Genomic DNA, 25,039 nt, shown 5'->3' with positions numbered 1-25,039 from the left:
TGTAGAGGTGTTTTTGGTCTCGGTGTTGGCCTGAACTGATGGCTAGGATAAGATCTAAGTTAACATGCATTAGTAATGCATATAATGAAAAGGGGATAGTGTAGAGAATGAAATGATGTAGAATTGCTGTTGATCTGAATTGCTTCATATTTGACTACACTATACACTACACTATGGTCACTGCTGCTGTCTCAGCAGAGTGACAGACTTCTTAACGAACATGCAGTGTGCAAAAGAACTATTTTATGTACAATTCAGTAAAGTAGTGCACAATACAAGCTGAAAAGAGTGAGGCTCTCAAAGCTACACTGTGGTCTTATAGGACAAGGTCATCTAAGTGGACTGAAGAGATGGGTGGGAGGAGAAGTATGAGATCACTCGTGGTTTAGGAAGTGTTTGTGTGGCTGTCTTTCTGTGTGGGTAATTTCATGCCTTCCTGTGTCTGTGAGTGAGAGAGAGAGACCAAGAGAGACACATTTTTCAGTAAACAGTTCTCTTCTCATCTTATAAGCTGGAGAATTTTGAACCCCTCCTAATTAATCTTCAACCTGTCTCTTCATGAACTGAAGACTTGAAACAGGGAGTGCAGCTTCATGTCTGAAGGACAGGTTTTAATTGTCTGAGCACACGGTTCACAGACGACAAGCTGACAGAACACAGAATGGTGTTCATATAGGCCCAGGCACATAGTTGCTCCTGCACCACTGCCAAATTAGGTACTGAAGCAACAGCTGTTCTTAACCTATACATAGCCAAGAATAACTGTTCAGAATGTCCTCCCATTGTCCTCCCAGGTACAGCTCACATGAAATACACAGAGATTGCATATTACAACACATAATACTGAATCTAACATTACATGTAAAGTGTATAATACAACAGATTCCCTCTCTTACCTAATATAGTATATTAATATTAGGGTGAGAAGTTCGGTCATCCGGGAGGGACGCGGAGTAGAGCCACTGCTTATTCACGTTGAGAGGAGCCAGCTGAGGTTGTTCGAGCATCTGGTTAGGATGCCTCCTGGACGTCTCCCTCATGAGGTGTCGCAGGCAAGTCCACCAGGGTGGAGACCCCGGGGAAGACCCAGGACACGCTGGTGTGACTATACTGCCCAGCTGGCCTGGGAGCGCCTCTGAATCCCCCCGGAGAGCTAGTGGAAGTGGCTGGGGAAAGGGAGGTCTGGGCCTCATTGCTTAAGATGCTGCCCCCGCGACCCGAATCCCGGAGAAGCGGAAGATGATGGATGGATGGATGGAGTATATTAATATTGTCAACGTTTCAAAGCATACCATTCACTCCCCAGTCCATACATGAAGAGTAAGCTCTAACAATAGCCAGTTTGAAATGTGTTATGATGTCATGAAAACCAACATATTTATACACACCAGTTTGTCAAAACTTTATGACCACCTGCATGGACTCTGCAAGAACTCAGATGGTGGGCTTTGGTTTTTGGCACCAAGACATTAACAGCAGATCCTTCATGTCCACCAAGTCGGACATCTTGTTCCAGCACATCCATTCTATCATCCAAACATCGAAAGGCCACATATGCTTCTTTCATTATATAATTTGCAAATATAGTCGTGGGCTGGAGGTTAGGGAACCAGCCTCATGACTGGAAGGTCACTGGTTTGATCCCCAGAGTCGACAGCACATGACCGAGTTGTCCTTGAGCAAGACACCTAACCCCCAACTGCTCCCCGGGCGCTGCAGATTGGGCTGCCCACCACTCCGGGCAAGTGTGCTCACTGCCCCCTAGTATGTGTGTGCTCACTAGAGTATATGTGGTGTTTCACTTCATGGATGGGTTAAATGCGGAGGTGAAATTTCCCTGTTGTGGGACTAATAAGGGTCTCTTAATCTTAAATAGCTTAATGGGGATAGTGGGCAGCCTTGTCAAGCTCCTTTGCCAATTTGGAAGTCTGTTTATCCATTTTCTGTGATGACTGATGTATTGATTAGTGTTGAGATTATGTATTAGAACTATGGGATGCTCTTGTATTCCCATTTTCCTAAGTATATTCTATCATTTTGCCCATAACATCCAGCATCCAACAAAACATTTTCTCACAGTCTACTAGTTGACAAGAGACAAGTAGACAGGCAACACTGAGTGAGGGAGAGAGGTAGAAGGAGACCAGGACCTTTAAATGAGCCACACCAATTGTCATTGGCCTGAACAGGCCTGAGCCTGTCCAATCAAATTGCCTGACATACTTTTTTACAGACCCCGGGCTATCGGGCCATTGTTTATGTTGAATGCTGACATTATTACAATTTAGCTGTAGGCTAATGTTTTAAAAGCTCTGGATTCTACAGTATGAGCTTTGACTGTAAAGCACTTGTGACCTACAATGATAGACCCAAGAAATAAGAGCACATAAGACCTTCCTGAAATATTAATAGATTTTATTCATATTGGTTTTTAGAGAAGTTCTACAAAGTGCTAGTAGAAAACAGCAAGTAACACAACAACAATATAATAAAGAAAAAAGAGAAAGTTTACCAGGATCAAAATCTAATGAGCTGTCCCAGGTCAGGGGCACTTGGGTTTGGGTGCAAACAACTAAATATAATGAACAGCATTTAAAACATTTGAATTTAAAACATTGAGGAAAAAAATACCTTTTTAATAACTTACCATTCATTATTTTTAGTTTTAATACAATAAAACCCTTATATACACTAAAACATTGTAGAAGTCTATAGTTTATGCATATGACTAAAGTTTTCACTTGATTCTATTAGAAATTAGCTGATGAGGTGAGTCAGGTTTAGTGTTTATGAACACAAACAACATCTAATGCAAAATAACAGTGAATTAAAACAGAAGTAAAAGGAAGACATCCTGAATGTTAATGTAGGAGGGAACTTAATTTTGCATACAAATTAATTTACTGATGCAGAAGAGAACTTTGAGCACCGTGAATCAGATTGTTTCTTTCATTTTACACAACTCTGTAGTCTGTGTAATAACTCTGAAAGTCACAGCCAGTTAGACAACAGAACAATATAATAAAAACCAGAGGTCATTATAATGAAGTGAAAGTAATGAAGTGAAAGTCCAGGGTTTGTTTTGTGCGCTTCTTGATATCAGCATATAGCTGCTCAACTCTTTCCTGTGTTAGAGAGAGAAAAAAAACTTTTCAAAACTATCTTGGAAACATTGTATTTGTTCCAAACTAATCTAAACTTTTCTAAAACTTTACCTTCAGGTAATAGGTGGATGTTCAGGGGACCCATGTTCTCATATACACACTGCTGGTTACCTGGTTATTGCAGAGAAAACAAGGAAGGTTTGATTGATTTTCCATCCAACGTAAATATTCAATACAACAGCTTTCGAAACAAAGCGTAACACAGCCTTAGTTGAGGATCCATAAGAGTTCATGATATTAAAGTGTTACACCAATGAAATTAAACTAAAATAATGTCTGCTTGGCAGCCAATCTCAGACAAATGTTTCAGGATAGTGTCATGTTTAAGTCACACGATGTGACGTCAGGGTGAACAAGGGGTACAGCTGCTCCATGTCACTGCTGCAGAAATCCTATCCAGATGTTATTGTAATGTACCACTGCGCCCAAACGCTGAGCTACAACCTCCATTTGTGAGCACTGTTCATATGGATTCTAGGTAGCATAGCTAGCTAAATGTAAACAAAGCCTATTATCGTTGCTGTCCAATGAAAAACATGTATCTCAATTTTTTGCGATTTTTACTTTTCCGCATCACTGGAGCTTGGCCGCCGTCCCTTACATTGTGTGATAATTTCATGATGATTGGACCAATAGAAATGCTCCAAAAATACTTAAAATCTCTTTCCATTGACTTCCATTGAAAGTCAAGAGGGTTTCTGCCCTCTCCTGTGAAGTTACTATTTTGGAGATGCATGTTTTTCTTTGGACAGTGATGATGTAATACTTCCACTTTCTTTTTAAAGACAATAAAATCATAGAAATCACTGGCATGTTGTACAAAGACACACAGGTTGTTTACTCTGAGCAGCTGCAGCATCAGTAAACAGGGCTACCCCACACATACATCACCGGCTCCGTTTACATTAAATCAGTGCTTAGAAACTATATTATACAATATTAGACACTAATATATGGCTGCTGTAGCTATTGTACATTACAATAACATTTTGATATAAATTCTGCATGGTTGTATGGAGTGAAAGTGGACTAAGCTGGACAGCACAATGTAGCAACCTCGCATGTGTTTGTGAGGAAACATGTGCCTTGAATCCCCTTAACGCTGATGTAAGAATATGTATATGACTGCTGTTCCATTTCTCACATGATTTTGAAATGCAGCTGTTTTTATTTTGATACGTAGAGAATACGACTTAACAAAGCCTTCAAAACCTTCAAACTCAAAGAAATGGCCCATCAGTTCAGTTTCAGTCTGAACACATAGGACTGTGTCCAGTCAGAGCTAAAAAATAATATCGCAGTGTTTCTGTGAATAAAAAAAGCTAGAGCTGAGTAATTTAATCCTTTTTATTTTTACTTACAATACAGAAACATACTCATGCATGTTTGTTTGTTTTTTTTTTAAATCTACATATATCACCAAACGACAAAAAGTCATAAGAAGCATTAAAACAATAAAGCTGCAAAGGCAAGCACGAATTAGCACAGTGAGGTCAAATGCGCTTTGGGGCCTTTTCATAGACAGAAGAAACGTAATAGGGACAGCTCGTCAGAAGTCCTTCACAAGTCATGATTATTGGTCACTGACCTTTCAAGGTCTGTACAGATTGACCTTTTGACATTGGTATATTAAGCTGCTGATGAGGGATCCGGGTGAAGGTCGGGGCCCATGCTAGGCTAAAACCTAACCACAGCCGGCTGGCTTTACCGTCCATCTTGCCTTCCAGTGTCTGCTCACCAGACAATAAACAGGCACTACATCAGACTCCAGTGGACTATCCAGCAAGAGTTCAGAGACTGCTGCATTTTGGTTTTTCTGAAACATGGCTTAGCAGCAGCATTCTTGAGGCCATCATTCAGCTGGATGGGCTGGCTTCATCTTGTGCCGACAGTGTGTTTACATCATCATGGAATGGAGCAGAAACTCTGTGCTCGTTGCAAAGTCAACAACTGTTCTCTACTGGTGGAGTTCGGGATTGTCAGATGCAGACTTTTTATTTCCCACAGGAATTTTCATCCACGTTTTTAGTAGCAGTGTACATCCTCCCCAGCATGAACACCTCAGAGTCACTTTGTGAGCTGTATGCAGCTGTCAGTGAACTGCAGAACTGCTGTTTGTCACTTGAGATTTTAATCGTTCAAATCTCAGGTCAGTGCTCCCTAAATTCAGTAAGCATGTGGATATTGTGGATTTGGCTGTTGCAAGCATTTGACACAAACATTTGTGTGTCAGGTGGAGCCCTGCCCTACCTCGGCTACTCGGGCCACGTCTCCGTGTGGTTGGTTAGTGTAGTGGGTAACACCTTTGCCTTCTACGCTGTAGACTGGGGTTCAATCCCCCACCTGGATAAACACTCTATACTATACCTATAAGGGTCCTTGGGCAAGACTCCTAACACGACCTTCGTCTTCCTGTGTAACATGATCAAATTGTTGTGTCTGCCAAATGCTGTAAATGTAAATCTCTGTAATGCCGATACCCACAGACAGACTGCTCGTCAGATATTCCAAAACAATCGACAAGCCAGCAGGAGCCATCTTTGCTCTTCAAGACTGCTTTGAGCAAACTGCATGGGGTGTGTTTAGGGATTGCCACTGACAATGGTTCTGTTAACCTGGAGGAATATACAGCATCAGTGCCTGGCTATAGCCGCAAATGCATTGATGATGATCTCCAGGACCATCACCACACACAAAAATCAGAGGCGCTGGAGGACTGCTGAGGTGCACATGCTGCTGATGGCCCATGACTCAGCCTTTAGAGCGAGGGACAAAGCAGTCCTAAGATCAGAGAAGTCTTCATAGACTTCACTTCAACATCCCACACAATCACCCCTCAGCAAAGCTGAGCCCGCTGGGTCTGAACACTTCCCTCTGCAATTGGTTCCTAACCTTTCTTACTGAAAGACCTCAGTACAGATCGGGAGCAGGATTTCCAACACCATCACACTGAGCACTGGAACTCCTCAGGGCAGTGTGCTCAGTTCACTACAGTTCACTTCACTGACTCACAACTGTATGGCAGTTCCAACCACATCATAAAGTTTGCTGATGACACTACTATGGTTGGTCTCATCAACAAGAGCAATGAATCAGCATGCAGAGAGGTGGTGCGGTGACTGACAGACTGGTGCAAAGTCATCAACCTACGTCTGAATAAGGACAAAGCAAAGGAGATGGTTGTCAACTCCCATGTGGTTCCTTGGTGTTCCCCTCATGGAGAACCTTACCTGGACCCTGAAAGCCAGCTTCATAGCCAACAAAGCCCAGCAACATCTCAATTTCCAGCGGAAGTCAAGTAAATCTCATCTCTTATCCACCTTCCTTACCACCTTTTACAGAGGCGCTATGAAGAGTACTCTGAGCAGCTGCATTACTGTCTGGTTTGGGATATGCACCGCCTCCAACTGCAAGGCCTTTCAGCAAATAGTGAGGACAGCTAAAAAAGATAATCAGGCTCTCTCTCCTCTCTATCATGGGTATTTACTCCATCATGGCCACCAGCATTGTGAAAGACCCCACACACCCCTCACACAAATCGTTCTCTCTTCCACCATCCAGAAGGAGGTACCATAGAATTTGGGCATTAACAGCCAGACCATGCAACAGTTTCTTTTGACAAACCATCAGATTCCTCAACTCCTACAGACTGAACTGATGGACACCTACATAGACACACATACACATATAAACAACAATTGACCCCATCTTACGTCATGCAATTCCAGATTATTATGTGCTCTGTGGTAGCCTTTATACTCTCATAATTAAATCCAAAGTATTGTCAATTCTGACAAAGTTTAAGCCTAATTTGACTAACTAAAATTAGCTTATCAAAGCATAATAAAGTACATTTTATTCATTCTTACTGTACACCTAAAAATAAACCATAATTAATTATATGAATATCATAAGTTGATATTAAACTCACCAGGTTGTTTGGTTGGCATGCTGCTATCAATAGACTCATAGAGGTGCTCCTGATTTTGTGAAACAGCATTTTCAGCTGAGAGGCAGAGCAGAAATCACAATGTAGATATCACTTTTTGAACAGTCTACTAAAAGGTACCAAAAGGATTCTTTGAAGCAACGCCCCAGAATAACCACTTAATTGTTAAAGAAAGTCTAAAAGAGTGGATGGTTTTTAAAGAGCAGGTGTTTGCAATGAGAGTCTGAAGAACAAAAACAAACCAAGACCGATTTAGGCCATTTGGATGCATAGAAGTAGTTGCAACCAGCATAATGGTGAAAATGATTTCTCAAGAATGAGTTTCATCAGTGCTGCTAGGCCACAAATAAGTGCAGATAATGCAGCATGCAAACAGTGCACACTGCTAACCTGTTTAGCTGAGTGTCTGAGTCAGGGGTGTTTCAGTCACAGTTCAAATGAAATTGAAAACTCAGCAGACCCTCGATCACCTTGTGCTGTCTAGTCCATTTTATCTGAAGAAGAACACTTAGTTTTTGAGGCAGTGGACAGAACAGAACTGCTGTTCCTTTGGGGGTTGGCACAGAAACCACAGCACTAATGTTTCCTCTCGGAAACCACAGCACTCGGGTTTCCTCTCGTACCACCTGCCTCAGTCTGCTGGATCAGATGATGCTGTGCTCTCCAGGTCAGCAGTGGCTGACGATCAGGGTGGGGTAGGGGTTGTGTATGGGTGAGTGTATGGGAGGGGGGTGAGTGTATGGGGGGCTGAATGGTATGAGAGTGAAGGCAACCATGCACTGAAAGGTTCTTAAGGGAAGTGGTTTATTGGTGCCACTCCTGGAGACATTTAAGAGTGTAATAGTCTATGCATGTATGTTTTTTTTTTTTTTACTGAATAAGTGGACTGACTTTATCCAATTTAAATGTGTAACCTTTTCCTCATGAATATGTAACTTCACTTTTGGCAAGAAGTGAATTGTGTGCAATACATTGTATTTATGTGAAACCCAGCAGTGACCTAGGTGTTTAAAACTCCAGCAGCACTGATGATCCACTTGTACCAGCACAACACACACTAACACACCACCACCATGTCAGTGTTACTGCGACCCACCACCCAAATAGTACTTGCTCTGTGAGGATCCTGACTACTGAAGAACAGGGTAACAGAGTATCAGAGAAACAGATGGACTACAGTCTGTAACTGTAGAAATACAAAGTGCAGCTATACAGTAAATGGAGCTGATAAAGTGGACTGAGTGTAGAAACAAGGAGGCGGTCATGATATGACTTATCACCTGATCTCTCTCTCTCTCTCTCTCTCTCTATATATATATATATATATATATATGTGTGTGTGTGTGTGTGTGTGTGTGTGTGTGTGTGTGTGTGTCTGTGAAAAAAAACACAATATTCAACAATTTACAGCAAAAAAAAGCCTTATCACCCTTTGTTTTGTAAAAACATCTCCATGAGTACAGAACCAGCACGACAGACACCAGGCAGCTGCTATTATGATCAGGCAGCTCTGCAGAACTGAAAATAAAAACACAAGATGACCTCACAGGATCAGCTCACATCATCACACAGAGCATGTTTGGCACAAGTTGCCTTTTAAAATGAAAAGCAAGATTAAAACCAAACCACGACTGCCGGGGTCATTTTTCAGATCTTCATTTTGTCCATGCTTGGTTTCAGAACCACCTACAGAACATAAGAACAGTGATGGATGAGTCCTCAGCATTTCTTACTTAGACCCTCTGCACAGTGCAACCTATTTCCCCTCCTCTGACATGCCTGGTTCTGCTCTCCGCAGGATTAAAGTAATAAAGAAATATCAAATGTCAGATTCAAGTGTTTCCTACTGCATCTTGGACAGACAGTTAGTGGACCAATGTAAACATGCATAACGCACACTGTCTGGTTAAATCTGAGATGGGACAGTATTATGTGCATGTAAACACAAAACACTGATCTTTTTTTCATACAGTGTGCATATATAAATGTTATCTTTCGTTAAACTACTACATAAAATTATCGCATGTTTATTTTCTAAATATAAGATGTTCTCTAAATCCCTGGAGGGATTTCTCTTGCCCACTTTTACAGCCATTTCTATTTATCCTCCCGAAACCAGTGTCCCAATACATCAATGAGTCAAGCATCTAAAATTTCATAAGAGAATGAAACCTCGTAACACATCATCTAGTGCTGTGGTGACCAGACATTCCATTTTTCCCAGAACAATCCGATACTTCAGTCTGTGTTTTGGCTTCCCAGTTTTTTTTCTTTGTTTGTTTATTTTTTCCCCTGTGTCAAAAAGGTCACCAAAAAACACATTTAATATATTTAAACAAAACCAAAAACCAGCACAAAAAAACCAAAGGAGTGTAAAATTCCTGAAGGAATTTGAAGTGCATCCTGCAAAAGACTGTAACACAAAAAATGGGACACCCTGGCTGCTTCACACGAACAACCCAGCACCTCCAGCTAGCTGTGAGTTATAAGCAAAGTATTTGAGCAGCTGCAGAATATACAGTTCCAATCTTGGTCAAGTCAAATTGTATTTATATTATATTATATTTATATTACAACAGGTGTTGTCACAAAGCAGCTTTACAGAAAAATCCAGGTTCAAGCCCCCATGAGCGTCGTCGATGGCAACAGTGGCAAGGAAAAACTCCCTAAGAGCAAGAGGAAGAAACCTTGAGAGGAACCAAGACTCAGAACCCATCCTCCTCTGGTCAACACCAGATGTTAGTATAAAATATTACAACCCCAATTCCAAGGAAGTTGGGACGTTGTGTAAAACATAAATAAAAACAGAATACGATGATTTGCAAATCCTTTTCAACCTATATTCAATTGAATACACTACAAAGACAAGATATTTAATGTTCATACAGATAAACTTTATTGTTTTTTGCAAATATTCACTCATTTTGAATTTGATGCCTGCAACATGTTCCAAAGAAGTTGGGACAGGGGCAACAAAAGACTGGGAAAGTTGAGGAATGCTCAAAAAACACCTGTTTGGAACATTCCACAGGTGAGCAGGTTAATTGGAAACAGGTGAGTGTCATGATTGGGTATAAAGGGAGCACTATCCAATAAATAACAAAAGCATCACCTGTGACCAAAAGCTAATGAATAGAGATGCGTTTTGAGTCTTCCTTTAAAAATGTCCTTTGATTCAGCTAGTCTAACATCCAAAGGCAGAGCATTCCACAACTTGGGGGCACACACAGAAAAAGCACAATCTCCCTTACGTTTCCGTGTTGTCCTAGGGACCACTAAGAGCCCCTGACTAGATGACCTTAGTGATCTGGTACTAGGATACGGTGATAATAATTCTGAAATATATTTTGGCCCATCACCGTGCACCGCCTGGTATGTTAAAACCAAAATTTTGAACTGAATTCTAAAAACAACAGGCAACCAATGCAGAGATGCCAGTACAGGGGTAATATGATAGAGTACTCACCGTTGCTGATCATGTGTACGCTTCCAAACAGCAGGAGACAGAAGAACCCAATATGCTCCATCATGCTCGGACAGAGAGTGACAGAAACTAGTCGAGGATAGTTTCGAATACAACGAAAGGTTAAGACAGGAATAGCCTGCATGGCGTGAAAACACGTTTCCTCCTGTTCACTCACAGCTGTAAGCTGCTCTAGCAGAGTGACAAAGTGCATATAGGTGTTAGAGATGGGGACTCGAGCCAGGAACTCGAAGTAAAGACACACTACTTTAATCATTTTGACCAGAGAAAAAAAACATAAACAAAACAGATGAATTTAGAACTATCATCTTAATGCTGTAAATGTGCTCCTCCTCCTTCTGCTTGAGGATGCCCCACAGGCGCTCAATTGGGTTTAGGTCTGGAGTCCATCATTTTTACCTTCAGCAAGGCAATCATCATCTTGGCGGTGTGTTTGGGGTCATTATCGAGTGCCATGCGGTGCAGTTTCTGAAGGGAGTGGATCATGCTCTGCTTCAGAAAGTCACAGTACATGTTGGAATTCATGTTTCCTGCAGTGAACTGCAGCTCCTCAGTGCCGACAGCACTCATGCAGCCCCAGACCATGATGCTACCACATTGCTTGACTGTAGGCAAGAGACAGTTGTCTTGGTAGTCCTCACTAGAGTGCCACCACACATGCTGGACACCATCTGAGCCAAACAAGCTTATGGTCTCATCAGACAGGACCTGGTTCCAGTAATCCATATTCTTGGACTGCTTGTCTTCTGTTTGCAGGCTTTCTTGTGTGCCAGCTTCAGAAGAGGCTTCCTTCCGGGACGACGGCCATGCAGACTGAGTTGATGCATTGTTCAGCGTATGGTCTAAGCACTGATGTCCCACTTCTTCAATCTCTGCAGCAATGCTGGTAGCACTCATGTGTCTTTCATTGATCCTGGTGAGGCCTGTTCTGAGTGAAACCTGTCCTGGAAAACTGATGTATGACCTTATCCACCATGCTATTGCTCAGTTTCAGGGTGTTAGCAATCTTCTTATAGGCTAGGCGTCTTTGTGGAGTGCAACAAATCTATTTCTCACATCCTCAGAGAGTTCTTTGCCATGAGATGCCATGTTGAATATCCAGTGGCCAGTATGAGTGAATTGTACCCAAAACACCAAATTTAAGAACCCTGTTCCCCATTCACAGCTGGAACCTTGACACCAGGGAGGGACGACGACACAATTGGGCACAATTTGGACACGTTCACTGTGAGGTGGATTCACTTGTGTTTCCAGCTATTTAGACATTAATGGCTGTGTGTTGAGTTCTTTTCAGAGGACAGTAAGTCTGCACTGCTGTACAAGCTGCACACTGACCACTTTAAGTTATATCCAAGTTTCATTTCTATAGTGTCGTCCCATGAAAAGCTAGAATAAAATATTTGCAGAAATGTGATGGGTGCACTTACTTTTGTGAGATACTGTATATAGTGAGTGGAGCTGATAAAATGGACAATGAGTGCAGAATGCGTATTCTGTGTATATTGTGTCCAGTCATCCCAAACAGAATGAACTATGTTTCCATGCCAAGATGGACAGCTGCCCATCCTGTGCTTCTTCTGTCTTGATTGGATGCCCCTGCTTGCCCACTTTCTGGTCCAGTGCAGTATAGAAAGCATCTCCTGCATCCCCCACTCACTCTCCTGATGTTACCACCAATACACTGAGCTCCTCCCATAGTCATACTAACATATCATTATTCTAAACATAATAAATGATGTGATGTTTATAGATGTGGCTCTCATTTCCACTGCAATATGCTTCTAACAGTACTGACCATTTTTCATAAATCTGATTCTCGTTTCTGTTCATATACAAGAGCTCCATCTCTGAGCAGCTACACTAGCTCAGTATTTACAGTATATTTCAATAAAAGTGCTCTATCAACACAACGTAGGCTTTCTTTGTGAAAATCTCATTAACAAGCAACAAAGCACCAATAAGCCATACACAAACACTCAGGCTCTTACGCAGACACAGCTGTGGAACAGAAGTTCTTTCAGCTACTGGTCAGGGAACCAGGAATGCTACGGCAGTCACGCCAGAATCAAAACACCACCTTTCTTCCTGGACGTCTTTATGAACTTTTTATCAGCGGCTCCCCCGGCGGTGGCTTAGCGCATATGCGCCTCTCACAGGTCTGTAATCAGTACAGGAGAAGACACACCACACAAAAGAAGCCACAGGGCCATAATATAGGCTCAGAAGAGTAGTCATCAGCTGTGACAAGCTGCTCTCCTTCTCTCTCTATTCAATACTTTATATTATCCTTTGTTCATATTGCACTTGTGTTATCGTGTTGTTATCCAGCGTCAATCAGAGAAGAATGGATTTCACTTTCCTACTTTCTCTCAGAGTTCCTTCCTCTTCTTGCTCTTAGGGGGGGTGTTCCTTGCCCCTGTCAGTCTTCTCCTGCTCACTGGGGCTTGGATTTCTTTTAAGCTGCTCTGTGATGTCTTTTGTAAAATGTGCCAAGTAAATACATTTTCATTTGACTCGCACATCAGAGACTTGAGATCTGGACTTGAACTTCAGATATTCAAGACTTGACTCAGGCTCACTCCTCCGACACTTGACTCACTCTCCTCAGAGACTCTAGACTCGACTCAGGCTCACCCCTCAGAGACTCGAGTCAGACGTGCTCATCAGAGAATTAAGACTCAACTCAAACTTGAATCTCAGAGACTTAAGACTCGGATTGGCACCTCTGAAAGTCAAGGCCCGACTCTGACTCGCTCCTCAGAGATTTTAGACTCAACTTGCACTCACACCTCAGAGACTCAAGTCAGACGTACTCATCAGAGAATTAAGACTCAACTCAAACTCGAATCTCAGAGACTTAAGACTCGGATTGGCACCTCTGAAAGTCAAGGCCCGACTTTGACTCGCTCCTCAGAGATGTTAGATTTGACTTGCACTCACACCTCAGACTTGACTCAGACATGCTCATCAGAGAATTAAGACTAAACTTGAATCTCAGAGACTTAAGACTTAGATTGGCACCTCTAAAAGTCAAGACTCTACTCAGACTCTCGACTCATACTCTCACCTCAGAGACTTGTCTCAGACTAACTCCTCAGGGACTTGAATCTTGACTCACACTTGCTCCTCAGAAACTCCTCAGACTTGGCTCACACTACAGAGACTGAAGACCTGACTTGCAGTCACATTTAAGGGACCTAAGATTCAACCTACTCTCACATCTCAGAGACTTGACTCCGATTAACTACTGCTCCTAAGTTCACGGCCAGCAAATACTGGTTTTTGGCCTCGTCCCTTACATACAGAGATTTCTCCAGATTCTGTGAGTCTTTCATGATATTCTGTACCGTAGACGATGAAAAGCAGAAGTTCTTTGCTATTTTTATGTTGAGAAACGTTCTTCTTGAATTGTTTCACCATTTGATTGTGTAGTCTTTCAGAGAGCGGTGACTCCACCTCTCTGAGATGTTCTTTTATATCCAGTCATGTTACTGACCTGTTGCCAATTAACCAACAGGTGGTTTTTCAGCATTACACAACTTTACCTGCCCTTTGTTCTCCTGTCCCAACTTTTTTGGAACACATTGTTGGCATCAAATTGAAAATGGGAAGATACTTTTAAAAAAACTATATTTGTCTTTGTACTATTTTGATTTAAACGATTCGCACAACATTGCATTTTGTTTTTATTTAGATTTTGCACAGCGTCCCTACTTTTTTGGAAATGGGGTTGTACTTAGCTGATGAGGTGAGACAGGTTTGGTGTGTTTGCTCACAAACAGCATCTAAAGCAAAATAACTACATAAAACAGAAGTAAAAGTGTTGACGTTCTGAACATCCATTTTACATGCTGATATAAAAGACAAATTTTGAGCACTGTATCAGGTTATAGTTTTTATTTTACACTACTCTGTAGTCTCTGTAAAATCTCTGAAGGACAACAGAACAATAAGTAAAAAATGGGTCAGGATAGAGCAGTGAAGAAGTAAAAAAGTCCAGAGTTTATTTTTTGGTCTTTTTAATATGAACATACAGCAGTTCAACTTGTTCCTGGTATAGAAAGAAAAAAAGCAGTACTTGATTAAACCTTTTGTATACTATCTTGAAAACATAGTATTTGTTTTGGAGGGATCTAAACGTGAAAATGATTGTTTATATTCAAACACTTAGAAACTATAATCAAAAACAATTCAGAATTAAATACTGCAGTGAGTTTTGTGTGTTTACCCTCGGTGTTGACTGTTCTTTTAGGGGATATATGGCCTCATACGCACTCTGGTTATCTGGTTAAAGCAGAGGAAAAGGAAGGAAGACTCATTGATTTTTCTTCAAACATAAACATACCGTACTAAAGCTTTCAAAGAAAACTTTTTATATCGATATTTGAGGATCTGCAAGAGTTCGTGAACACAGAAGAATGGAAAAGGGGCTGTGATATTGATATTAAAGAGCAATGCCAGTAAAATTACTGGAAAATGTAGCTAAAGCACAATCTGGTACCTGGTTATGTGGTCCTACATGTCTTCATGTGTCTGCTTGCCAGCAAATCTCAGAAAAACATCTCAACATTTTATGTGCATTTTATTGAAATAACATCTTCCCATCTTGCCAGTAAATTTGTTTGTGTGTACTAATGTCCTAGTGTAGAATGAAAAATATAATATAAATAAAAACGACTTACTTTGCTCTGACTTTAGCAGCTTTAGTTCAGCTATAACCATTTTTCTCACATCTCTGGCAGGATACTTTCCAAAAAGTACACCGGTTTCTCACAGAATGTCTCTCAATGGTCGACTTTTTACGAGGCTGAAGTCGCTTCTCATTTGCCAGCTTCTTGTTCAAATGTTCCCATCCCATCATAAATGATGTCAGATGGTAACTGCTGGTCCATTTAAGGTGGAGCAGAAAAAAGCAACCGAGAAGCCGACCTCAGCCTAACAATGTTTTAGTGTTTGACCGTTTCATGCTGCAGATTAAACATATCAGGAAACCAGCCAAGGTGATTATAAACATAAATAAATCCGTCCATTCGTCTCCAATTTATCAATATTCATCTTAAGTGTTTCTTTTCTTTGTTCTTTTATAGCTCTTAGCTGGGCGACCAGCAGTCTGCACACCAATGTCCAGGGTTAAAGGCTGGAGCCTGGCAGTGTTTAAGACCATTTATAAATTAACTCCAGCATTTGAGTCCATTTACTGTTAAAACTGTGTTAAAACAGTCAGTAGAGCTTTATTTTACTGCAAAGGAGGATTTTTACCTAAAAATCTAATTCTGCTGTGGAACCACAAGAGGGCAGTAAAAGAGCTGCATGCCTAGCCAGTCTCTCTGTGTCAGTGCCAGCCAGTAGCCAGTCTCTGTAACAGTGTGGTAGCAGGCTGAAGGTGCTAGTTAGCTAGCCTACCATTAGCAGTTTAAGGAACATCAGGTTTGTTTGAGTAGCCAACGTTAGCTGGCTAGCTTTGTTAGTGATCTGTTACAGCATCGTTCTTTTGATTTCAGAACAATTTCAAAAGCAGTGCTATGGATAAAATCCACATTTCACTCCTCAACTCCACAAGTTTGCTCTGCATGATCTGTTTTAGGGCAAAAAAATAATGAGCACATTATATAATCTGAGCACCAACCAGTGGACTGCAGTGGGTTTACCTGTGATCTGGGCTCCTGGATCAGTTGCCAGGTAGTAGATGGGTTCCTTTGTCCTGGCTAATAGAGAAATACAGCGTGATTGACTGAATCATTTGTTAAACACTATCATCGAGATACTCAGCGTAAAAGTCACACAACTTATTTACATATTTAAGCTTTTATTTTCTCATTGTTTACTGTCAACATCAACCGAAAGCTCCACTGAAGAATCAGAGCAACTGGCAGGCCAGTTTAGACACTGTGGTCCCTCACACTGATCAACAGCATCAACACAAATAAACTAATTTGTTCATTTATGAGACGCTCTGTGACAGCCGTTATTGTAATATTGTAAACAACATTGTAATAAAATCTGAAATATTGCAAACATTCACCAAAAATTGTGGGCCTACTTCCTTAACCTGACTAAAAGTAGCTTAAAAGGCGTTATAAAGTTGTATTTATTCTTCGTAAAAGTAAACCATAAGCAAATGTGTGAAAACAATACGTCGATGTTAAACTCACCAGGTTGTGTGGTTGGGATGGTGTTTTCAGTAGAGTCATAGAGGCCGTCCTGATTTTGTGAGACAATGTACGCGGCTGAGACACAGAGTAGGAATCGCACCGTAAATATCAGTCTTTAAAAACTCAGAGATGCCAAAAGGGTTCTTTGAAGACGTGCCAGAGGATAACCACTTAATCTTTAAAGAACGTCTGTTGTTTTTTTTAAAGCTTTTGAAACTTACGTCCAAGCCAAGCCTAATTTGGTTCTTTATTATTATTTTTTTAATAGGCATAGAAGTAGAAGTGAGAACTGGTATAATGATCAAAATTATTTCTTAAGAATGAGTTTTATCGGTGCTGCTAGGCCACAAATGAGCCCAGATAATGCAACACACAAACCGTGCAGACTGCTAACCCGTTTAGCTGAGTGTCTGAGTCAGGGATGTGTTAGTTATGTGTCAAATGAAAAAGAAAATGCAGTGAACTGTCAATCACCTGGTGCTGTCTAATCCATTTCATCTGAAGTGGATTAGACTGAACACTGAACACTTCGGGCTTTAGCCTAGCATGGACACCAGAGCGTGTCTTCTTTCTCTCGCACTGCCTAAAAGGAGCCACCTGCCTCGGTCAGCTGCATCATACAACAAGCGTTCTCCGGGTCTTGTGCATGCAGTTGTGCCATAATTTTTTTTTTTGTGATATCAATTTTTGCCCATAACATCCATATAAAGAAACTTCACAAACAGGTGAGTAGTTCCTCTGTGTATTCCTTTATAGAACCCTTTAGGCACATATGTTCTACACTGCAATAAAGTGGGCTGACTTTGTTTAATTCAATGTGTGTATGAATAAAATCAGTTTACTCTTGGCTCGTTTAACTTTTGGCAAAAGCTGAGTTGATGTAAAATGTTTTATTCATGTACATCTGATAAACACATTTAAAACACGTAAAGTTACTTCTCTTTTTTCAATATACTTAAAGTGGTCCTCTAATGGAAGTGTGTGTGTGTGTGTGTGTGTGTGTGTGTATATATTTTGTATATATGTGTATGTATGTATATATATATATATATATATATATATATATATATATATATATATATATATATATATATATATAATCATTATTCATTAATACTATATACATTTTGTTTAATCAGATATTAACACTTTTCTCAGCAAATAAACACAAACTACTAGATTTTGAAAATGTGTCTTGGTTGCCTAAAACTTTCACACATTACTGTGTGCACATATATAAATATATATAAATAATAAATATTGATTTTCTGGATGTGAGTGTGTTTGTTTACCCATCTCCAAGCCGCTCCTCGAGGAAGCCCAGTATTATATGTAGTTAAAAAGCAGCTCCTGGTTTGACCAATCAGTGCTCAGTAAATTGAGCTCATGATGTAATTGATGATATTAACGAGTCTCTGTGGTGGCTGTGAAGGTGTCAGGGAAAAATATGGACCCAAGAAATTCTTGTTACTTTTTATTGTTTTTCTGTTTATTTGAATTATGAATACGACTTTATTCTAATGTATATTGTGATAAACTCACTGCTGAGGTCAACTGTTTAAAATTGCCTAAAACTTTCACACAGTACTGTGTGTATGTATATATATATATATATATATATATATATGTGTGTGTGTGTGTGTGTGTGTGTGTGTGTGTGCGCAAGATATTCCTTTAAAACGGTACAATAATTCATAATTTCTAGCTCGATCAATAAACCAGAATCACCTTTCCTTTTGTAGAAACATCTCCACAAGTACAGAACCAGCGCCACAGCAACGAGGCAGCTCACTGCTACTGTGATCAGGAAATTCTGCAGATCTGAACATAAAAACACAAGACCGAGAATGTTCAGCCTCCTAAATGAAAACTACTATTAAAATCAAACCATAACTGCCATTTGTTAGTCTATTGCCATTGTCTAACCTCAAACATCAGGTCAAATCAGTAGAGTCTCCTACGGCGTCTTGAACGGTCAGATAACGGACAGATGTAAACATGTGAAATGCACATTATCTACAAAGGATATCTAGTAAATGCTTCTTTTTGAAATATAAGGTGTTCTTTATGTCCGTGGAGTGATTGTTCTTGCCCACATGTTCAGTTATTTCTATGAATCCTCCCTAAAGCAGATTACATCCGTCGTACATATACAGTTTAATAAAAATATAAAACCGTGTAACACATGATCGCCCTAGCGCTGCTTTTCTCAGAGACAAGCCCACATTTCAGTCCATGTCCTGGTGTCCCAGTTCATTTTTAAAAGATGTACATTTGTCCCAAACCGCCACGTTATTAGTACAGTTAGCAGAGATTCACTGCCAAAATGGTTCGTGTTTATGCAACAGGAACACATCAGTTATTTCACGAGCTACAGGTCTGTGTACGCATCCCCCCATAAAACAGCCAATTATGTTTGTTAGTTGTGTAAAAGTGTAAAATAAGTGAGCCGGTTATCAGCCGCTCTTCATCGACGTGACTTACTGGCCTCACTCTGCAAATGGTCAAACATACTTGTTTACTTAGTGACTTAAAAACTTAAAAACATGCCGGTCGCAATGATTTTATTCCGTATATTTAAACAAAGACGATGAAATACGTAAGAGTCTTTTATTGCACAAACTGAAGAGGCCTCACCTCACCATGCGAGTGAGGGACTGTCTGCATATCAATCAGTTGGCCATGGACATAGTGTCAGATCAGCTGACCACACCACAAAAACTGAATATTTCAGTGACAGCCAGTAAATTATGGAGAGGAGTGTTGTGAATTCTATGTAAAACTACAGGAAGGCAAAAACACACCCTGCAAAAGACTGAGTTAAGTGGAAAACGGGAACACTTTACTGTAGGGTGCTGTTCATAAGGCTACATGACACTTACATAAGGTTACCATTACAACTGGCATAACCCTTCTTATAAATGCTGGTTCCAATAAGCATCATTCGCTGTGAATGTTACATTTGCCAATTTTGACCAAAGTCTTTATGACAGATGACGCCTGTTGTACTAAGCACTTATAAACAGTTGCGTAGGGTTATGTCAGGTGTAATGACAACCTTATGTAGGTGTCACGTAGCCTTATGAACAGCACCCTACAGTAAAGTGTTACCTGGAAAGCTTCTCAAACCTGACACTCCGGCTGCTATACATGAAGAACAACCCACCACCATTAGCTCATAGCCGAACCTTCAGTTGTTCTTCCAGATGGATCTTCGGTTGTTGTTTCAGATTCCAGTGCTGTTGTGTTTGTCGTTTTAGGGCCTAGAGTGTAGAGAACAACATTCGTTGTTTTTTCCACTTGGTTCAGGCCGTTTACCCTCACATGGCTAAGGTATTAATTCAGTACATCTTGCATTAAGATGTGTTTCATGTCCAGATCTTAATAACACGTCAACCCAAGCCATTTTTCTGTTTACTTTACCCTCCTGTTACACTACAAATGGACCAGTTTGATTTGGTGGTTTGCACTGGGTGCAAGAAGGCCTTCAGTTTGGGGAGAATTCCAGTTTCCTTCTTCCCACTGGTTAGCATTCAGCAGATTCATTTACCCTAATGTCATTATATTTGGATATAGGAAATGCATTCCATTTACCCTTTTGTGGGATGTGGCCAAGATCCTGACCACCTCTGAAACAGCTTCATTGAGTTAGACACCAGTCAGGAATGTCAGATACAGTCTAATGAAATCTTCTCCTGCCCAAAGCTCCAGAAATTAAATCATGAATAAAAGGATTGGCACTGTGGGATGTATTTTAAGTCTGACCTTCTGGAAGTCCAGCATTTTAAAGGAAAGGTTGGACTGAAACCCAGATTGATGAATTTGGAGAAACAGATGATGTCCAGGAAAGACTGTCATGGGTGTATGAGGTTAGCAGCCTGATATACAGCACTCATAAGAAGTCACCAAGCAAGCTATGGAAAGAAATAAGAAGCATTAACCCCAGAGTCTCGTGAGGAGAAAGGGAGGGAGATTGATGAGTGACTCGACATTTCTAGCCAGAATAGAATTGCAGGAAGGCTCAGAGAGGTGGCAATTGCGAGAAGGAGAGAAGACTTGGGTTTAAAGCCAGAAGCACTTTCTGTGTCTTTCTGCCTTTAGATTTACATTTATAGCATTTGGCTGACGCTCTTATCCAGAGCGACTTACAATTTGATCATTTTACACAGGGAGGCCAAGGTGGTGTTAGGAGTCTTGTCCAAGGGCTCTTATTAGTATAGTGTAGGGTGTTTGCCCAGGTGGGAGATTGAACCCCAGTCTATAGTGTAGAAGGCAGAGGTGTTATCCACTACACTAACCAACCATTAGATGAAGGAGTCACCCTTTCCCTTCATAAGATTTGTGACGTCATCAGAATTGTGTCACTGTGATAGAAACTAGTGGTACAAGGTACATGGTCAGTGGTTATAACTTGCCATAACACCTCATGCCAAATCAATTGTAATTACAGAAAAAAATAAGTTACCTGACACAAATGTTATGTGAACTGGCATCGAAGCAAAAGCAGCTAGTACAATGAGCTTTTATAAAGGTTTGTATAAGTGTGGGGGAGCCTCATGAATACTGCCCCACAGTAACAGGGTACTGTTTTTGAATATTAGAGAATAAGGCGCTTTATAGAAGCTCTGATTTTGTAATCACAGTGGATAAGTATAGCTGATAGACCGGTGTCGTCTTTTTATCTTTCACAATCCTGTAAAGTCCTGAGTGGTCTACTTATTTCCCCACACTCAATTTATAGTGCACATATAACGAAGGGAGAAATCTTTATCGATAAGTAGAGCAGATGTCGTCGCCCACTCTGTTCAGGGCTTTTGGAATTATCGTCCCCCTGCTTCAGGTTGGGTTTTCGCATACTTTCCATGTTGGATCAAAAGATAAATAAAAAACATTTTATAGCCTTTTAAGCCATGAGGGTGTCAATAATCCTGGCCTCACTGTAGTTTCGTGATACAGAATAAAACATCTTTACTCTTACTGTACCTTTTCCTGATGTCACACTGAGCTCCACTGTAGCTCCACTGCAGTTGTATCTACCAGCGTCTGACTGAGAGACTCCGTATATTATCAGCACTAGATCATTCCTTGAGTTGTAATGTTTGTCTGGATCAGCGATGTGTTTGGTCGTCTGTCCGTTATGAGTGGTCAGAATGTCCACGCTCTGTCCGTCGGTGTCTCTGCTCCACGTCACTTTACCGTTAGTTAGGTTTCCGCAGCGAAGGACGATGGTGTTTCCCTCTTTCTCAGTCTGATGTAGAGTCTCTGTTAGGAAGAACACAGTGGAGCAGGTTCAGTTGATTAATATGTTTATTACAATTCGACTACAGTTCCTTATTGGTCATTTCATCATTGTTTGTTTTCTTTCATTGTGCCAGGCCCCTCCATTTTCCTCTCATCATTTCATACCTTCCTGTATCTTTATTAAAATGTACATATCTCTTCTGCAGCTATGCACTACAGTCTTTAGAAAGCAGTGTTCTGTGCTGTGGATTGAAAAGTGCCATTATTTTACCAGTTCGGTTTGAATTACAGGGGGGCCACATCTCCTAAAAGGTGCGTACAAAATGAATTACTGAAACTGAATGTAAAACGTAGGTTTTTAAAAAAAAAAAAAATTTAATATTCCTGGGCCAACATTCCTTGGCCACACCACCCCTCTCCTTTTCCAGGGGACATCATTTACTTATTTATTTGTTAAATTTTTTATTTATTTATTAATTTATTTTTCACTTTGCTATTAATGTCACAACTCAAGATTAGAAATGAGCAGATCAGAGGGACAGTGAAGGTGGAGCAGTTTGGAGATAAAGCCAGAGAGGCCAGGTTGAGATGGTTTGGACATGTGTTGAGGAGGAATAGCGGATATATTGGTCAAAGAATATTGGAGATGGAGCTGCTGGGTAGAAGGAGAAGACATGGAGATGGTTGGTGTGAAAGTAGAGGAGGCAGTGGACAGGGCAAGATGGAGGCAGATGATCTGCTGTGGCGACCCCTAAAGGGAGCAGCCGAAAGAAGAAGAAGAAGATTAATGTCACAACTCAACGTTTACTGAAGATCATACAGGTATATGGTGATGTGGCACCACAACCGCCTAACACCCCTCCAAACGCCAACCCCCTGCTTTGAGTGAAACAAAAAAAAAAAACAGAAATAACAGAGACAAAAAAAAAAACAGACGAGGTAGACAAAAAAGATTAATTATTATTATTATTATTATTAACACTTGACAATGGACAAACTGGACATACAGGACAGAGAAACACAAACACAAGTTTTTAAGTACAAGAAATGATGCCCTGTTGAATAAGTTAAACCTGAATATATTCATTTTTAATAGAGCTACATTTTTGAACCAAATTCTTATCATTGCAACACAGTAAGACTAAATGACCAACATTGCTCTTCACTTTGTGTGTACTATTTCACTTTCTTCGAGTTTTCAGAGATATTGACCTCTGGTCTCTACAATCAACCGTTTCACACCAAACCACTCAGAATGAAAATGTATGAAGTAAAAGTTATGATTTCCTGCAAGTATAATTCAGTAAACGTACAAGTAGGCAGTTTCAGTTTGAAGCCTTTGTGAAATATTTGATATATGCACAGCTATGACGGCCACACCGCAACTGAATTTCATATCGCTGCACTGAGTCACTAAAAATCGCCGTTCTGTTAATGGAATAGTTTGACTGTAATGCTGCTCACTGATCCATTATAATATCACTGTACACCACCTCAAGTGGCTTATTGCTTTAGCAGAGGTGTAATAATAAACTTGGACCATCATTTCATTCAATTCCCAATACTGGCTTCACAGTTCAGTATACTCATGATATTTTCAGCAGTGTGTCGCAGAGGTTCCTGACGAGCATGCCGCTGAGTTGTTTATTGGTGCTGATTGTTAGGTGCTCAGTTCTTCATGAACGTTGTCACAATTTTGCATTGTGATATTACAATTTCCCGATACATTATGCCCCCCTCCCACACTTGTTTGTTGTATTTTCCACCCATGGTATAAACTACTGTACTCACCGCTGATGATCATGTGTACGCTTCCACCCAACAGGAGACAAAACAACCCAATACGCTCCATCACGCTCGGATAGCAAGTAACAGAAACTAGTCGAAGACAGTTTCTAATAAAACAAAGACAGGAAAAGCCCAGACCATGAGAGCATGCAAAACATTTCCTCCTGTTCACTCACAGCTGTAAACGGTTCCTGCAGTGTAGGACAAAACGGGCATGTAGGTCTCAGAGGTTGGATCTCAGGTCAGTGACGTGGACAGAGAAAAAAACAAAAACGAAACTCAAGAATTATGACAGGAACCTTAATGCTATAATGTTTCGGGGCAGGAGGGAGGTGGACCCCAGCGCAGAGGAAACCTGTGACAAAGGGTCTTGTGGTTGAGGAGGCTCAGAGCCAGATTCAAGCTGCCAAAGTACTGATTGGTGGTCCGAGGAGGTACCACTGCACCACCAGGAAGCACAGGTGGAAAAGGGAAAAATACCTCAGTGAATGGGAAAAAGAAAAAAAAACAGCGGGAAAAGGCAAACAAAGGGGATGCTGGAAACAGCTCAAACAAAGGCTGAGATAGAAAAGTGAATTAAAAGATAATTAGAAAATAAAAAACTCTGCCTCTGTGATTCTTTTCTTTTTGTTTAAGTATCACCTGGGCTGAGTACCGTACAGGTCACCTTCTACAAATACGTGACGAAGAGCTGCTGATTGCCATGGCCTTAAGTATAGTAGTACGCAGGTGTGCCAGGTTGGGTCTAATCAGCCTGGCGGCTTCTGGGAATTTTAGTTTCCTGAACTTATGGCACCTCATTCTACATGTAAATAACTAAAACTTTTATTTCCAGCCTTTTGTGTGACTTTGTTTTGCTACAGTTATTATTGGGAACAACTTGTACTAAACCTACATTTAAAAGAAAAGAGGCAAACCAACTTGGAACAGTTGGCTAGCACATAGTTTGGGCAGCAAGCTTGGTAGCTAACAATAACTAATTGAGCTTAGCTGATAAAGTTAAATAAATTAGATGAAATTCTTTTAAAACGTACTGAAACTCAACAGGACTCAAACCTCAGAGACCTGAGACTTGATTCAGACTCACACCCTACAGTTGAGACTAAGACTTGCACCACAGAGACTCGACTCAGTCACACCTTAGAGACTGAAGAGTGAATTCTTGTTCGCACCTCTGAGACTCAGCTCACACTCGACCTCGATAATGCTATTTTCTGTCAACATGATTTCTAAGAGTTTTAAAGCCTCAGATAGTCAAAGC

The 25,039-nt window shown here is 40.7% G+C and overlaps 1 protein-coding gene across 4 annotated transcripts; it reads right to left on the bottom strand.

Annotated features, from left to right (window-relative positions):
* Positions 1-2,461: 2,461 nt before the first annotated feature.
* LOC108414535 lies at positions 2,462-23,947 on the bottom strand. Of its 4 annotated transcripts, XM_017687408.2 has the most exons (11): positions 23,782-23,947; positions 21,733-22,011; positions 19,938-20,012; positions 18,478-18,570; positions 16,750-16,824; positions 16,246-16,302; positions 8,740-8,799; positions 8,543-8,631; positions 7,096-7,170; positions 3,216-3,275; positions 2,462-3,125 (listed from the first exon to the last, which is right to left on the bottom strand). In XM_017687408.2, exons 1-10 carry the CDS (start codon positions 23,840-23,842, stop codon positions 3,237-3,239), a joined length of 903 nt encoding a protein of 300 aa, XP_017542897.2. In that variant the 5' UTR covers positions 23,843-23,947; the 3' UTR covers positions 2,462-3,125; positions 3,216-3,236. The 4 variants fall into 4 exon arrangements, with proteins under 4 accessions (XP_017542897.2, XP_017542898.2, XP_017542900.1 ...); XM_017687409.2 differs by lacking the exon at positions 19,938-20,012; XM_017687411.2 differs by lacking the exons at positions 2,462-3,125; positions 3,216-3,275; positions 7,096-7,170 and adding an exon at positions 14,826-14,881.
* Positions 23,948-25,039: the final 1,092 nt, after the last annotated feature.

The sequence above is a fragment of the Pygocentrus nattereri genome, chromosome 11 (assembly GCF_015220715.1).
Source record: "Pygocentrus nattereri isolate fPygNat1 chromosome 11, fPygNat1.pri, whole genome shotgun sequence".
Lineage (NCBI taxonomy): Eukaryota > Metazoa > Chordata > Actinopteri > Characiformes > Serrasalmidae > Pygocentrus > Pygocentrus nattereri.
The sequence above is the reverse complement of the archived record's forward strand: the minus strand, read 5'-3'. Positions and strand labels throughout refer to the sequence as shown.

What these genes read in the sequence shown, in the direction of transcription:
- LOC108414535 (XM_017687408.2), bottom strand. Translation starts at nt 23,842, where the DNA reads ATGGAGCGTATTGGGTTGTTTTGTCTCCTGTTGGGTGGAAGCGTACAC. An exon ending in CGTACACATGATCATCAGCG is followed by an intron (nt 22,012 to 23,781) that starts GTGAGTACAGTA and finishes TCTTCCTAACAG; the next exon opens with AGACTCTACATCAGACTGAG. An exon ending in ATCTGGAAGAACAACTGAAG is followed by an intron (nt 18,571 to 19,937) that starts GTTCGGCTATGA and finishes TTTTATGTTCAG; the next exon opens with ATCTGCAGAATTTCCTGATC.